Here is a 13,551-nt window from a genome sequence, read left to right on the forward strand (position 1 = left end):
GTATGGAACCATAAAAGACCCAAATAAGCAAAGCAATATTCTGAAAGAAAAATGGAGCTGGAGGGATCAGGCTCCCTGACTTCAGACTATACTAGAAAGCTACAGAAATCAAGACAGTATGGTACTGGCACAAAAACAGAAATGTAGATCAATGGAACAGGATAGAAAGCCCAGAGATAAACCCACGCACATATGGTCACCTTATTTTTGATAAAGAAGGGAAGAATATACAATGGAGAAAAGACAGCCTCTTCAATAAGTGGTGCTGGGAACACTGGACAGCTACATGTAAAAGAATGAAATTAGAACTCTCCCTAACACCATACACACAAAAAAATCTCAACATGGATGAAAGACCTAAGTGTAAGGCCAGACACTATAAAACTCTTAGAGGAAAACATAGGCGGAACACTCTATGACATAAATCACAGCAAGATCCTTTTTGACCCACCTCCTAGAGAAATGGAAATAAAAACAAAAGTAAACAAATGGAACCTAATGAAACTTAAAAGCTTTTGCACAGCAAAGGTAACCATAAACAAGATGAAAAGACAACTCTCAGAATGGGAGAAAATATTTGCAAACGAATCAACTGACAAAGGATTAATCTCCAAAATTTACAAGCAGCTCATGCAGGTCAATATGAAAAAACAAACAACCCAATCGAAAAATGGACAGAAGACCTAAGTAGACATTTCCCCAAAGAAGATACACAGATTGCCAACAAACACACGAAAGAATGCTCAACATCACTAATCATTAGAGAAATGCAAATCAAAACTACAATGAGATATCACCTCACTCCCATCAGAATGGCCATCATCTAAAAAATCTACAAACAATAAATGCTGGAGAGCGTGTGGAGAAAAGGGAACCCTCTTGTACTGTTGGTGGGAATGTAAATTGATACAGCCACTATGAAGAACAGTATGGAGGTTACTCAAAACACTAAAAATAGAACTACCATATGACCCAGCCATCCCACTGCTGGGCATATACCCTGAGAAAACCATAATTCAAAAAGAGTCATGTACCACAATGTTCACTGCAGCTCTATTTACAATATCAGGACATGGAAGCAACCTAAGTGCCCATCGACAGATGAACTAACAAAGAAGATGTGGCACATATATACAATGGAATATTACTCAGCCATTAAAGGAAACGAAATTGAGTTATTTGTAGTGAGGGGGATGGACCTAGAGTCTGTCATACAGAGTAAAGTAAGTCAGAAAGAGAAAAACAAATACCGTATGTTAACACATATATATGGAATGTTAAAAAAAAAATGGCTCTGAAGAACCCAGAGGCAGGACAGGAATAAAGACACAGACATTGAGAATGCACTTGAGGACATAGGGAGGGGGAAGGGGAAGCTGAGACGAAGTTTGAAAGTGGCACGGACATATATATACTACCAAATGTAAAACAGATAGCTAGTGGAAAGCACCTGCATAGCACAGGAGATCAGCTGGGTGCTTTGTGACCACCTAGAGGGGTGGGACAGGGAGGGAGATGCAAGAGGGAGGGGATATGGGGATATATGTATATGTACAGCTGATTCACTTTGTTATACAACAGAAACTAACATAACAATGTAAAGCAATTATACTCCAATAAAGATGTTAAAAAAAAAAAGACCTGACACAGCCAAAAGTAAATAAATAAATATATAAATAAATATAATATTTTTAAAAAGGGACAGTCTCAAAGACTTTGTAACCTTCAGAATCCTATCCTCTTTGAGTTACTCTCGTTTTACTCAGCTTTACCTGACTTTTCAAATGAACTCTTTACCCACAGAATTTTCACAAAACTCACGCACATACTGTAGTAGATCAAATCAACTCTGTGAACGATAGGGAACTGAATGTACAGATTCTGGCAGAATAAAGGTACAGACACAGATAAACCACAAAGGTAATGCAGCTTAGGTTTTATGGCCCCTCTCAAGACTCTGGGAACGGACCTAACAATTTAGTGACCTGATCCTAAGATTGCATAAAATTTGCAATACATAATAGGAAAGTAGGTTAATGATGGTCTAGGGCTGGTGGGGGGACAAGGGGAGCAGACAGTGATAACTAAAAGATATGGGGTTTCTTCTTGCGATGATGGTGGTGATGGTTGCATATATCTATGAATATACTAAAACCCACTGAATTTTACACTTCAAATGGTTAAATTGTATGGTGTGTGAAATATATCTTAATACAACTTTTTAAAAAAATGATACTTTTGGGAATTTCCTGGTGGTCCAGTGATTAGGACTCTGAACTTCCACTGTGGGGGGCATGGGTTCAATCTATGGTTGGGTAACTAAGATCCTGCAAGCTATGCGGTGTGGCCAAAAAACAGATACTTTCATGTCAATCACTTAGGTCTATTGTACCTTTCACTGAGATATACTTCCCCTCTACTCAGGTGGCTTTGGAGTGGCTGTGGTAATCTGGGGGATCCAGGAAGTTGGGGATGTGTTTAATTTTGGATGGGTGAGATAGATTTATATAGCATGCTGTCATTTCTGTGGATATTGCTAACCACTTCAGTGTAGGAACTGGCTTCCAGGAATATTCCTACAGCCTCTGTACTGACCTACCATGAAACAAAATTGAAGGCTGGAGGTCTTAGAATAAAATGAATGAATGAGTCCTGTGGTGCTCAACACGAGAGGTAGGTGGGTAATAGAAGAGAAACAAGATTTGAAATGCCCACAACCAGAAGCTGTCAATGTAAAATTCTTCCAGTAATCAGAGTAATCTAAAATTGTGAGAAGATTCAATCCACATCAATGCTTGGCCAAAATGGAAATCCACTCCTATCAGGAATATACTTGATTTTTACACTGAGTATGGATATCATTATAAATCCATCATGTTCTTTTCTTTTGTGATGGGAATCACAGAATACAAAATGTATGTGTTGGTGGGCCACAAACCTGTTGGAATACTATAAACAGTGTATACGTCCATGGAAGAAGTTGTATGTTTTATGCATCCTTACCATCAATAATAAAAACAAAGTTTGTTCAACCATGCAGGAAGAAATAATGAATTCTCTTTCTATTCAATCTTAGAAAATATTACAAAAACCGTGGTCCTATGAAGAGGTAATCAAAAGATTACAGGCAAGAAAAAACAAAACAAAAAAAAAAGATTTTTTTAAAAAACTGCAGCCAAAATATATAAGGGAAAAGTAGTATAAAGATGTACCTGTCAATTAATTAATTGATTTTTTTCTGCATTTTATGTTTGTGGCATTTTAATTGATTAGGGTCTCTTTTCTCATTTTAAATAAATATCCTTTTGTGTAATACAAAAAGAAAATCTAAAAACAAAAACCAATCAAACAAAAAGACAAGTACATTGTAAAACTGCTAGGACAGAAAGACAGATTTGAAGTTAAATTAAAACTACCGTCAATGGGCTTCCCTGGTGGCGCAGTGGTTGAGAGTCCGCCTTCCAATTCAGGGGACACGGGTTCGTGCCCCGGTCCGGGAAGATCCCACATGCTGCGGAGCGGCTGGGCCCGTGAGCCATGGCTGCTGAGCCTGCACGTCCGGAGCCTGTGCCCCGCAATGGGAGAGGCCACAACAGTGAGAGGCCCGCGTACTACAAAAAAAAAAAAAAAAACAACACTACCGTCAAGAGTCAAGTAAAGGACTATAATTAACTTCATCATCAACTTCAGGAAAACAGATAAAGGGACAAGATATTTGAGATAGGTTACAGTCCTGGACTATAGCTCTGTATCAATTAGTTCAATTAACTGTTAGACTCTTAGATGGGAAAAAAAAAGTTTCAGAATAGCAGGGTAAAAAAAAGATTTTGGGCTTTCCTGGTGGCACAGTGGTTAAGAATCTGCCTTCCAATGCAGGGGAAATGGGTTCAAGCCCTGGTCCAGGAAGATCCCACATGCCGCAGAAGAGCTAAGCCCGTGCCCCCCAACTACTGAGCTTGCGCTCTAGAGCCCGCAAGCCACAACTACTGAGACCAAGTGCCACAGCTACTGAAGCCCGCGTGCGTAGAGCCCGTGCTCCGCAACAAGATAAGCCACCGCAATGAGAAGCCCGTGCACTGCAACAAAGAGTAACCCCCGCTCACCGCAACTAGAGAAAGTCTGTGCACAGCAATGAAGGCCCGATGCAGCCAAAAATAAATAAATAAAAAATAAATAAAAAGAAAAAAATTTTATAAAAAAAAAGATTTCAATAAAGCCTCTAAGTAAAATTTGAAAATAAAAACACTACATAAAGTTCAGAAGCCTTTCTGTTAAGGTTGGATTAAACTTAAAACCTAAAGTTTCAAAATTATGAAATACGGATTTGAAAGACTTTAAGAAAGTTTCAGGCAATATTCTAGAGTAGACTCAAGGTGAGATAAAGGGAGCCTAATAACCTCTTTTATAAATGGGCTCAAGCATGAATTATTGAATTCAATCAGAAATAATACATGAAATTGCCAGGTTAAAAATATCCACTGTGTAGTTAGATATTTCCGGATAGTCTTAGAAAGTAAGCAAGTGAGAAACCCATATAACTTATGTCTCTCTCTATAAAACAACAAAATGAGCCTTTCTTCTTTAAGACTTGGGGGCCTACATATAAGGATAATGGTACAGATTACAAGCAGAAGGCCCATTGAAAGAAACATTGATCCACATTGCCTAAAAAACAAAAGGACAAGTGTCTAAAATCGGCCCAATGGTGCCATTCCAAGAGATATTAGCACCCAAAAATATTCTGTCCTTCCTCTAAACTCCCAAGGAGAATTATCTATAATAATGGGACGATAATTCTTGTTGATATAGTGCCATTTTATCTACCTCATTCCTACTACTGTAGAACATAAAATCTTGCTGTGAACAATTTTAAAGTTGGCTGAAAAGCAAAAAGGAAAGCAAGTTCACTTTTCTTAAGAAAAAAGAGAGGAACTTCTTGTGCCAGTGTGTGGGGGAAAAAAGATAAAAGACAAATTTGAGGGTATACAGTAAACTGTAAAGAGGTTGAAGGGAAATGAACTTTATTTACATTGGTTTAATAGAAGCATTCAAGTAGTAAGAATCTCTAATGAGCCTATATCCTAACCTATGATTAGTGTTTTGGAACCATTAGTAGAAGAATACTTCTTTATTCTATGGGACACAACACCTACAATTTTAGGATTTGCTTCCAGACAGAAGGTACTGCAGCTCTTATGCAGGATCAGATTATGGCTGAACTAGACATTAGAATACCTAGACTATGTATAATTCAGGAAATTATTAAAAATAATACCTCTGATCAGAGAATCTCTATAGGTAATATAGGATAAACACAGGAAGATTATGAACACAGAAGAGTCCAGATTAACTATTCCTAGAAAATTATAAATCTTTCTTTTCGTACAAATATTGAAAATGTTAGTCTGTACTTTTGGAGTATTACCTCAATAACATGGTACATATTGAAGAACCATTGCCAGATAAAGTATATCCTTTAATTCAGTAGCCAGTGCTTAGCCTTGCCTCACAGCAATTACAAGAGCCAACTGGTCAAAAAAACCTTATAGAGCTAGAGCTAAGATAACAAGGATAGCCACTTGTAGAAAAGGGGCACCAACAAGCTAAAGGAGCTCTAGCTGGTCCCTCTAAATAATGATAATGGCTCCAGAGAAATGGGAGGTACTCTGGGGCTAGGTATGCCAGTTTTGCAGACAACAAGGTGAAAAGAGGAAGAGATAAATCAAAGAACAAAACCTGTAAAAAGGCTAGGGAAAAACAAGAGCAAGGAACAGAAGGGGAGGGGGTGGTGAGAATGGGGGAGATCTGTGTCTACCCTTGTGACCCAGCCCTTGGAAAAGAGAGAGGCCAGGGAGGTGGAGAAGATCAATCACTCTCCTAGGAACCCCCCTAGGCAGAGATACTTAACCAGAGGCTGTGTGCTGCCAGTGACCCAGGGCAACCTGAAGCTGACATAGCTGGACTGGGCATTCCCTCCTTGGAGAAGCTCCAAGTGAGTAAAACTAAAACACTATCAAAACGGTGGCCTGTTGCAATCTCTTCCTGCACTGGAAAACATAGCTGGTGCAACCTGAGGAGGGACACATGAATAAAGCAAAGAAAACCAGTTTTTTGGTGGAGCCCATGGGATCACTACAGGATCACATCCAGGGGCTGAGGGAAGAAGGCCAGAGGATGCCTCTACTGCCCAGGAAATGCATAAGTTCAGAGGGCTGTCAGCTCCTTTAGTTTGAAGAATCAGGAGACTAGAAGCTGAGACAAAGGAGGATGGCTGCTGGAAACTGGACAGATTTTGAAGAGAAAAAGAGGAAAGAGTTTCCTTTCAACCTGGTGTGCCCCGTCCAACTCAAGCATGTGGCCCCTACATTCTTACCACCTTGCTGGGCTCTGGAGGGGATGGGATGGGAAGCAGAGAGCTTTTAGGCCTGTTCCAATTTAGCTTCAGACAGGTTTACACCAATACCAGAATCAATCCTAGTTAGAAAATATATATGATTCTTTCGTCTTTGTAGAGGGGAGTCCTGAAAAAGAGTAAAAAAGTAATTAAAATCACAAAGGAGAAGATCAATAGATGATTTCATGATAATTTAAAACTTCTATGAGGGACTTCCCTAGTGGTCCAGTGGTTAAGAGTCCACCTTCCAATGCAGGGGACGTAGGTTCAATCACTGGTCAGGGAACTAAGATCCCACATGCCACAGGGCAACTAAGCCCATGTACCAGAACTACTGAGCCCACGTGCCACAACTAGAGAGAAGCCCACGCGCCACAACAAAGATCCCCTGCATGCCACAACTAAGACCCAATGCAGCCAAATTAAAACAAACAAAAAACTTCTATGAGAAAAATTAAAAGTTAAAAGGCCACCTGGAAAACATACAAATATGATAAAAATTAATATTCCACCACACAAGTAGCTCATTTACATTAAAACATCCTAAGACAATACAAAAAATGGGGAAAAGGTATAAACTGATTATTGACAAAGTAGAAATTCAAATGGCTAATAAATATTGATATAAACACCGTTGAAAAAAAAAGCAGACTAAAGCATGTTTCATGATGATACACAAAAATTCCAGATTAAAAAGTTATAATCCCCAATGCTGGCCAGGGAATAGGAACATTAACTGAACCTGGAAGTGTGAAATCAATACAATCTCTCTGGAAAGCAATTAGTCATTAAATATCAAACCCTTTGACCTAATAATTCTAGGCTTTATCATAAGGAAATAAAAGATATAGACCATGGTTATTAGAGCATTATTTATAGTTAGCAAAATAGAAATAGCTTAAATGTCCAACAGTAAGGGATTAGTTAACTACATTCATATCATGCAGTCATTAATTTTTTTTAAATAAATGTATTTATTTTATTTTTGGCTGCATTGGGTCTTTGTTGCTGCACGCAGGCTTTCTCTAGCTGCAGTGAGCGAGCAGGGGCTACTCTTCCTCGTGGTGTGCGGGCTTCTCATTGAGGTGGCTTCTCTTGTTGCAGAGCACAGGCTCTAGGCGCGCGGGCTTCAATAGTTGTGGCATGCTGGCTCAGTAGTTGTGGCTCATGGGCTCTAGAGCACAGGTTCAGCAGTTGTGACACATGCTGCTCCACGGCATGTGGGATCTTCCTGGACCGGGGCTTAAACCCATGTCCTACTCATTGACAGGTGGATTCTTAACCACTGCGCCACCAGGTAAGTCCCACCATTAATTTTCTTTATGATAAAAAGTGCATAATATATTGTTAAAAAGGTGCTAAAATTGTTCATACAATATACCAATTATATAGAAAAGAGAAGTATAGAAAATAGACTATGAAGAAAGATATCAGAAAATTAAGTGTTTTAATTTCACATGTTGTATTTTTCAGTATTTTCCCAATTTTCCTTAGTGAGCTATTTATTATAGAGTATAACTATCATCAAAGAGAAAAAAAAACACAACTCAAAAAGCTCAGTATTACTGAAACCAAATGAACCTGAGGCCCTGTCATGTTCTGACCATCTTGTCTAAGACTGAAACACCAGCGCAGCAGCTTGGCCCAGGCTCCTCATTCCAGTCCTCTTGTACCCTGGCTGCCTGCTCCAGCTGAGTATCTAGCTCCCAGGTCTGCAACTGGGTCTGTTCCCATCTCTAGGCTGATCCAGCAGGCATGTCTGTTTCTTCCTTGGAATCTTTTGGTCTAACCAATCTCATGGACGTACCAGAGTATTAACTCTTAATTGTGGAAAAGTATGTAATATGGTGGAAAAAAATGTAACTGTAGAAATTTGTCTACTAAATAATTCGCTTTGGTTTAAGGAATAAATGGCCAGTCAGCAATGCCTAGCTAGGGACCAACCCTCGTTTGAGTTACTTAGTACAGGGCCGATCAAGCCACAGTCCACAGACTGCGACCAGCTGGCAGGGGGCTACGTACAGAAAGTGAGTAAGCAACAGGACAATGCTGCAATGTTTTCACTGTATTTTATAAAGTACTGGTCTCTAATGGAAAGAAGGGTAACCGAAAACCTTGGTCCCTCACCACAGTTTGACACACTAACTGGAATATTTCACCTCACCCATCTTACCCTAAGTAAACCAAATTATAGGACATCAAAGAAAAATTGTCGGGAATTCCCTAGAGGTCCAGTAGTTAGGACTCCTGCAGTCTCACTGCCTGCTGAGGGCCCGGGTTCGACCTCTGGTTGGGGAACTAAGATCGCACAAGCAGCAGGTGCGGCCAAAAAAAAAAAAAAAAGAAAAAAGAGTTTACAGTACTTTCTACATTTGTCTGACTTCGGGGATACTGGTCTTAACACTAAAATGCTAACTAAGCAGTTTATTTTTGTACTTCTCTTTAAGATCACAACTTCATCGCTAATAGTTTTATGAACTGACCATTGGATTTACTGATTTCCTCACGTCCTCTTGGACCTAGGCTATCCCATGTCTGCTGGCATCTGCCCCAGCCTTCTCCAAGGCCTTCACACTCACCCTTCTCCCCTGGCTCCTCAGCCTGTAAACATCCTGGAGTTATTCTCATACCAAAAAATACGTATTTCCCCAAGTTCTGTCACTTTTCCCTTCCTCTCCACCCTTTCATTGTCCTAGTTTATGACCACGACCTTGACTCTAGTGTAGGCTCTCTACTGACCTCCTTGCCACCCAACAGTTGGCAGAATGATCTTCCTGAAATACCATCTGACCAGGTTGCTCCTCTAATTAAAGCTACTGGACAGCCCTCCATCACCTACAGGATGTCAAAGCTCCTTAACAGGACAACCAAGTTCTTCCATGACCCAACCCCTCCTATCTTCCTGACACCATAGCCCACATCGCACCCATTCAACTATCCCCACTTTGCCTCTTAAAGTCCAATAGTATCGAACATGGTACCATTAACTCAAGCTCTCCTTTTTGCTCTCTTGTATCTGGTATAACTTCTTTCTGCCTGGCTAACTTACTTATCCTCACCCTTCCAGACTCAGGATATCTTCCTTTTTTGTTGTTTTTGTCTTTGTTTTGGCTGCATTGGGTCCTTGTCGCTGTGCGTGGGCTTTCTCTAGTTGTGGCGAGCGGGGGCTACTCTTCATTGCAGTGCATGGGCTTCTCATGGTGGTGGCTTCTCTTGTTGTGAAGCACAGGCTCTAGGCACACGGGCTTCAGTAGTTGTGGAACGCAGGCTCAGTAGTTGTGGTGCACAGGCTCTAGAATGCAAGCTCAGCAGTTGTGGTGCACAGGCTTTGTTGCTCCGCGGCACGTGGGATCTTCCCAGACCAGGGATCAAACCCGTGTCCTCTGCATTGGCAGGCAGATTCTTAACCACTACGCCACGAGGGAAGTCCAGGATATCTTCCTTTAGGAAGCTCTTCCTGACCATATCACCTCAGTACCCATCAACATTTTGCCTGAGGTAGGTGTCCCTCCTCTGTGCTCCCAATATACCCTGTAAATAACAGTATCAGAGAACTTACCATTTTGCACTGACATGTTTGTCATTCAATCCTCAAGTGCAGGAACCTGTACCTAGTACAAATGGAGTGCTCAAATGTTTGTTGTAGTCTAGATTCCAGGTGGAACCAAATTAGACTAAAGTCTCAAATTCAGACTTTAGGCCTTGGTTTTTAAAAAACATGAACTGGAACTTATAGTACTGATATTGTTACTTCGCTTTTATAAAGTTTTCTGAGGACTAATGGTGTGAAATGGGGAAAATGACCCTACCTTATTTTAATGATTAAAAATAAAATCCCAAATTGGAGGTAAACAATATACTTGGATAGAAGCTTTTATCACCTGTCCCTGACAGGACCCTGACAGACCGAAAAACAAAAGGCCTAGAGGATTGATGACCGTCCTTTTACTACTTATTGCTGCTAGTTTTATACTGAGATACAAGATAGCAGGTCTGTGAGTAACATTTAATTGACTCTGCTTCCTCACGAACTGACTCGATTTTGTCATGCTTGTGTAATCATCACCCACTAGACCTGATGCTATGTGTTTTGGAAGCTGATTTCCTGGCCGCACACTTTATTCACTTTAAGGAGCTCTGTACCTTGTTGAGAGGGTATCATGATCCCTAGTTCCCCTTTTCCTTCAGAGAGTAACCCACTGCTCAGGATACAGCTTCTCCCTCAGGCCAGCTCCAGATTCAGGGTTCCCCGTTTATTTTATATTAACACTATCAAGAATCGCCTTAGCTCCTTTGTGATAACTGGTCTTGAAAAAAATAGCCTTCCCTTTCCCGTGAGTAGCTCTTGAAAGTGTCCAATTCTTTGTAGAAATAGCATTTCACACCATGGCAAACTGTTTTAGAAACAAGACATACCAATACACCTAAGTCTTTATTTATTTGGCTCTAGGAAGAATTTGCATGAAAATGAGCCTATATGGCAAGTACAGAATGTACTGTAACAGCACCAGAGAGGTACATCCTCTCTGCTCTACAGAGCCTCAATGTTTAACATATACATGTGACGTTAGTAATAAAACCAGATAGTCCAGGAAGAAAGGAGCCCTTTAGGAAAAACTCAGTTTAGAGTGACTTTTCAAATTGACCATTCCTCTTCATATACTTAAATTCAAATAACAGATACATTCACAGGCCCAAATATTGGCATAGAATAAAATCATGTTCATTTATTTTTCTGCATCTTAGAATTTTAGAAAGCATAAAATTAAATACGTTGAATGTAATAAATTCATCCATACAAGTGCAAGTCTCCAGCTATAATGCATTTTATGGCAGATTTATCATTTAAAAAATGTACCAGTAAATCAAAAAAGAGGGAGTATGTCCATTTAACTTTTATTGAAGTGTATGTAGGAGGTCTTCAGAAATCATATATGAGCATGAAGATATGGCCAAACATAAAATCTATCAAATTCAGTGAAAAGTTGCTGACTTTAAATAGTAGTTGTAAGAATGACCAATATATATTCTTTGTTAACAACCCTTCACTCTACAGTAAAAAAAAAAAAAAAAAATTCAGTAAACATTCTTTCCTAAGGTAGTTTCCCTTATATAATCAGTGATTTATCCATTTCTTTGTATACACAAATTTGTTGAACATACCAATCAGTGGTTCTCACAAGTGAAAAGTAAAAGCACAAAAAAGTTTACACTCTTGTACAGGTAAATAAAAGATCACCTTGAATTAAACTGGATCTCCTTAAGGGTGTAGTATAATTTCAGTTTCATTACCTATTACATAATTAGTTTCTTACATACAAATATTGACATATTTGGCTTGTGCTTCAAAGCCTCTGCGTCTATGAAGTCCACATCAATGCAGCTCACAATTTGAAGTCACTGGGGAGTTCTTTACTGCTGCTGGGTTTGACCTGATCATGCATTAGAGTCTCCTCAGTACCCGCTGTGGCACTGCACATCTCCGAGGCATCATCGGCATCAGGGTCCAAGTCTTCAGGACAGGGAAGTTTCAGTAGCTCTTCTCGGAGCTGAGCAGTGTGACGCTACGCAGGGGAAAATGAGTGATGTTAGAACTGCAAACCCTGGGATACTAGCACAACATCACTGGAGGGAAGAATTGAGTTCAAAACAAAACCCAAAGCATTAGGTCTACAAAAATCTATTAAGACCTTCCTTAAGCTAGCTGCTCTAACAGGCAGTGAACAAAGTTGGCACAAATCTCTAACCTCAAAGTAACTGATGCTGCTGGTAAGCCCTGAGTACTAAGTAGCACGCCCACAGACCCTACCAATGCCCCAACACCTGTAACAAAAACAGTATTACTAATGACTTAAGAGGACACCCGTCATTTGCCATATAGAGTTTTAAATTAAAGAGAATAACATCTTAACTTGTAATACATGCTGCCTCTGACTAAAATTTTTGAGAGACAGTCCATAAATTAAAATAAAACCACTGCTATTTTAGTGAATAAAAACTAGGCCCTATGTAAAACGTTTGAAATCTTTCATACTCATTGCCTCATGTAATGCTTGGCTTACACCTTATAAATAATTTAATCATAAGAAGTTTTTAAAATGTAAGCAAATGAAAAAGAAGATCTAGAGAGAGTACATAACTTTGTATTACCCCATACTGCCATTTAGGGAAGGATATAGAGATGTTAACAGAGAGTGGCTGGTTGTTTACAAACATTAAGTTTTAGTTTATAAATTTCTAGTGGGAGAGAAATGACCTCAAATCTCACACCAAGGGCTTTGAAAATTAGTTGTGTCAATAGCTGACTTTGAAAATTAACCAACATTTATAGAACAAGGAACTGTGCTCAACAGTAACAATGTAAAAGCAATGTGTAAAATAAGGAGGACACAGCTGGATAAAAAGAGCTGACTGTACTACGCCATTTTATCTAAGGGACTTGAGCATCTGTGGATTTTGGTATTTGCAGGGGATCCTGGAACCAATCCCCTGTGGATATGAAGGACCAACTATATGATCTCTGATTTTACAGAGCCTAAACTTTGGTTAGAAGTAGAAGACATACAGGCAAGATAAGACAACTACACATTTGCAGCCATTTTTAAGGTTTCAAAGTATATTTACATACTGGTAACTCGAAATTTTTCTAGTCCCAATTTCCCTTCCACCATGGACAACAGAAGAAAACACTAACTAGGGAAGAAGAAGAAGAAAAAAAGGACAATTATGAAGGCCCAGTTGAGGTGGGAATACTATGCCTTTATTGTGAAATTAAACTGAAGAGCTGCATACTTTTCTCAAGTAGCACTCAGCAGCAAAAGTATACCTGAGATGATATAAATTTGGACTGATTCAGGATAGAGATTTCCAAATCAGGGCATTACAGAAACAAAGAATAAGAATTTGAGATAAAAACAAGACACTGACTGAAATAACAAAGCAAAAGAGGCCTGGACTTTAGCCACCGAGGTTTTGTGTAAGGGAAAGATATATCTAAACGACTGAACTATGGGAACTGAGGAGAATAATGGGGAGGAGAATCCCCATATGAAGGCAGCACTGATAGGACCTAGCACTGACCAGGTAGGTATACTAGATGAAGCGGGAGTTAAATAAAATCTGAAGATTTTTAGACAGAGAAAAAGTTGTTTAAGATT

General features: G+C 39.5%; 1 protein-coding gene across 1 annotated transcript in view; it reads right to left on the reverse strand.

The window, feature by feature from the left end:
- Positions 1-11,095: 11,095 nt before the first annotated feature.
- Positions 11,096-13,551, reverse strand: part of BIRC6 (baculoviral IAP repeat containing 6) — a 245,524-nt gene continuing 243,068 nt past the window's right edge. Inside the window, exon 74 of the mRNA XM_065891330.1 lies at positions 11,096-11,958. Coding sequence (XP_065747402.1) covers positions 11,779-11,958 — 180 coding nt within the window. The 3' untranslated portion in view covers positions 11,096-11,778. The remainder of the gene's footprint in view (positions 11,959-13,551) is intronic.

Source organism: Phocoena phocoena, chromosome 14, assembly GCF_963924675.1.
Source record: "Phocoena phocoena chromosome 14, mPhoPho1.1, whole genome shotgun sequence".
Lineage (NCBI taxonomy): Eukaryota > Metazoa > Chordata > Mammalia > Artiodactyla > Phocoenidae > Phocoena > Phocoena phocoena.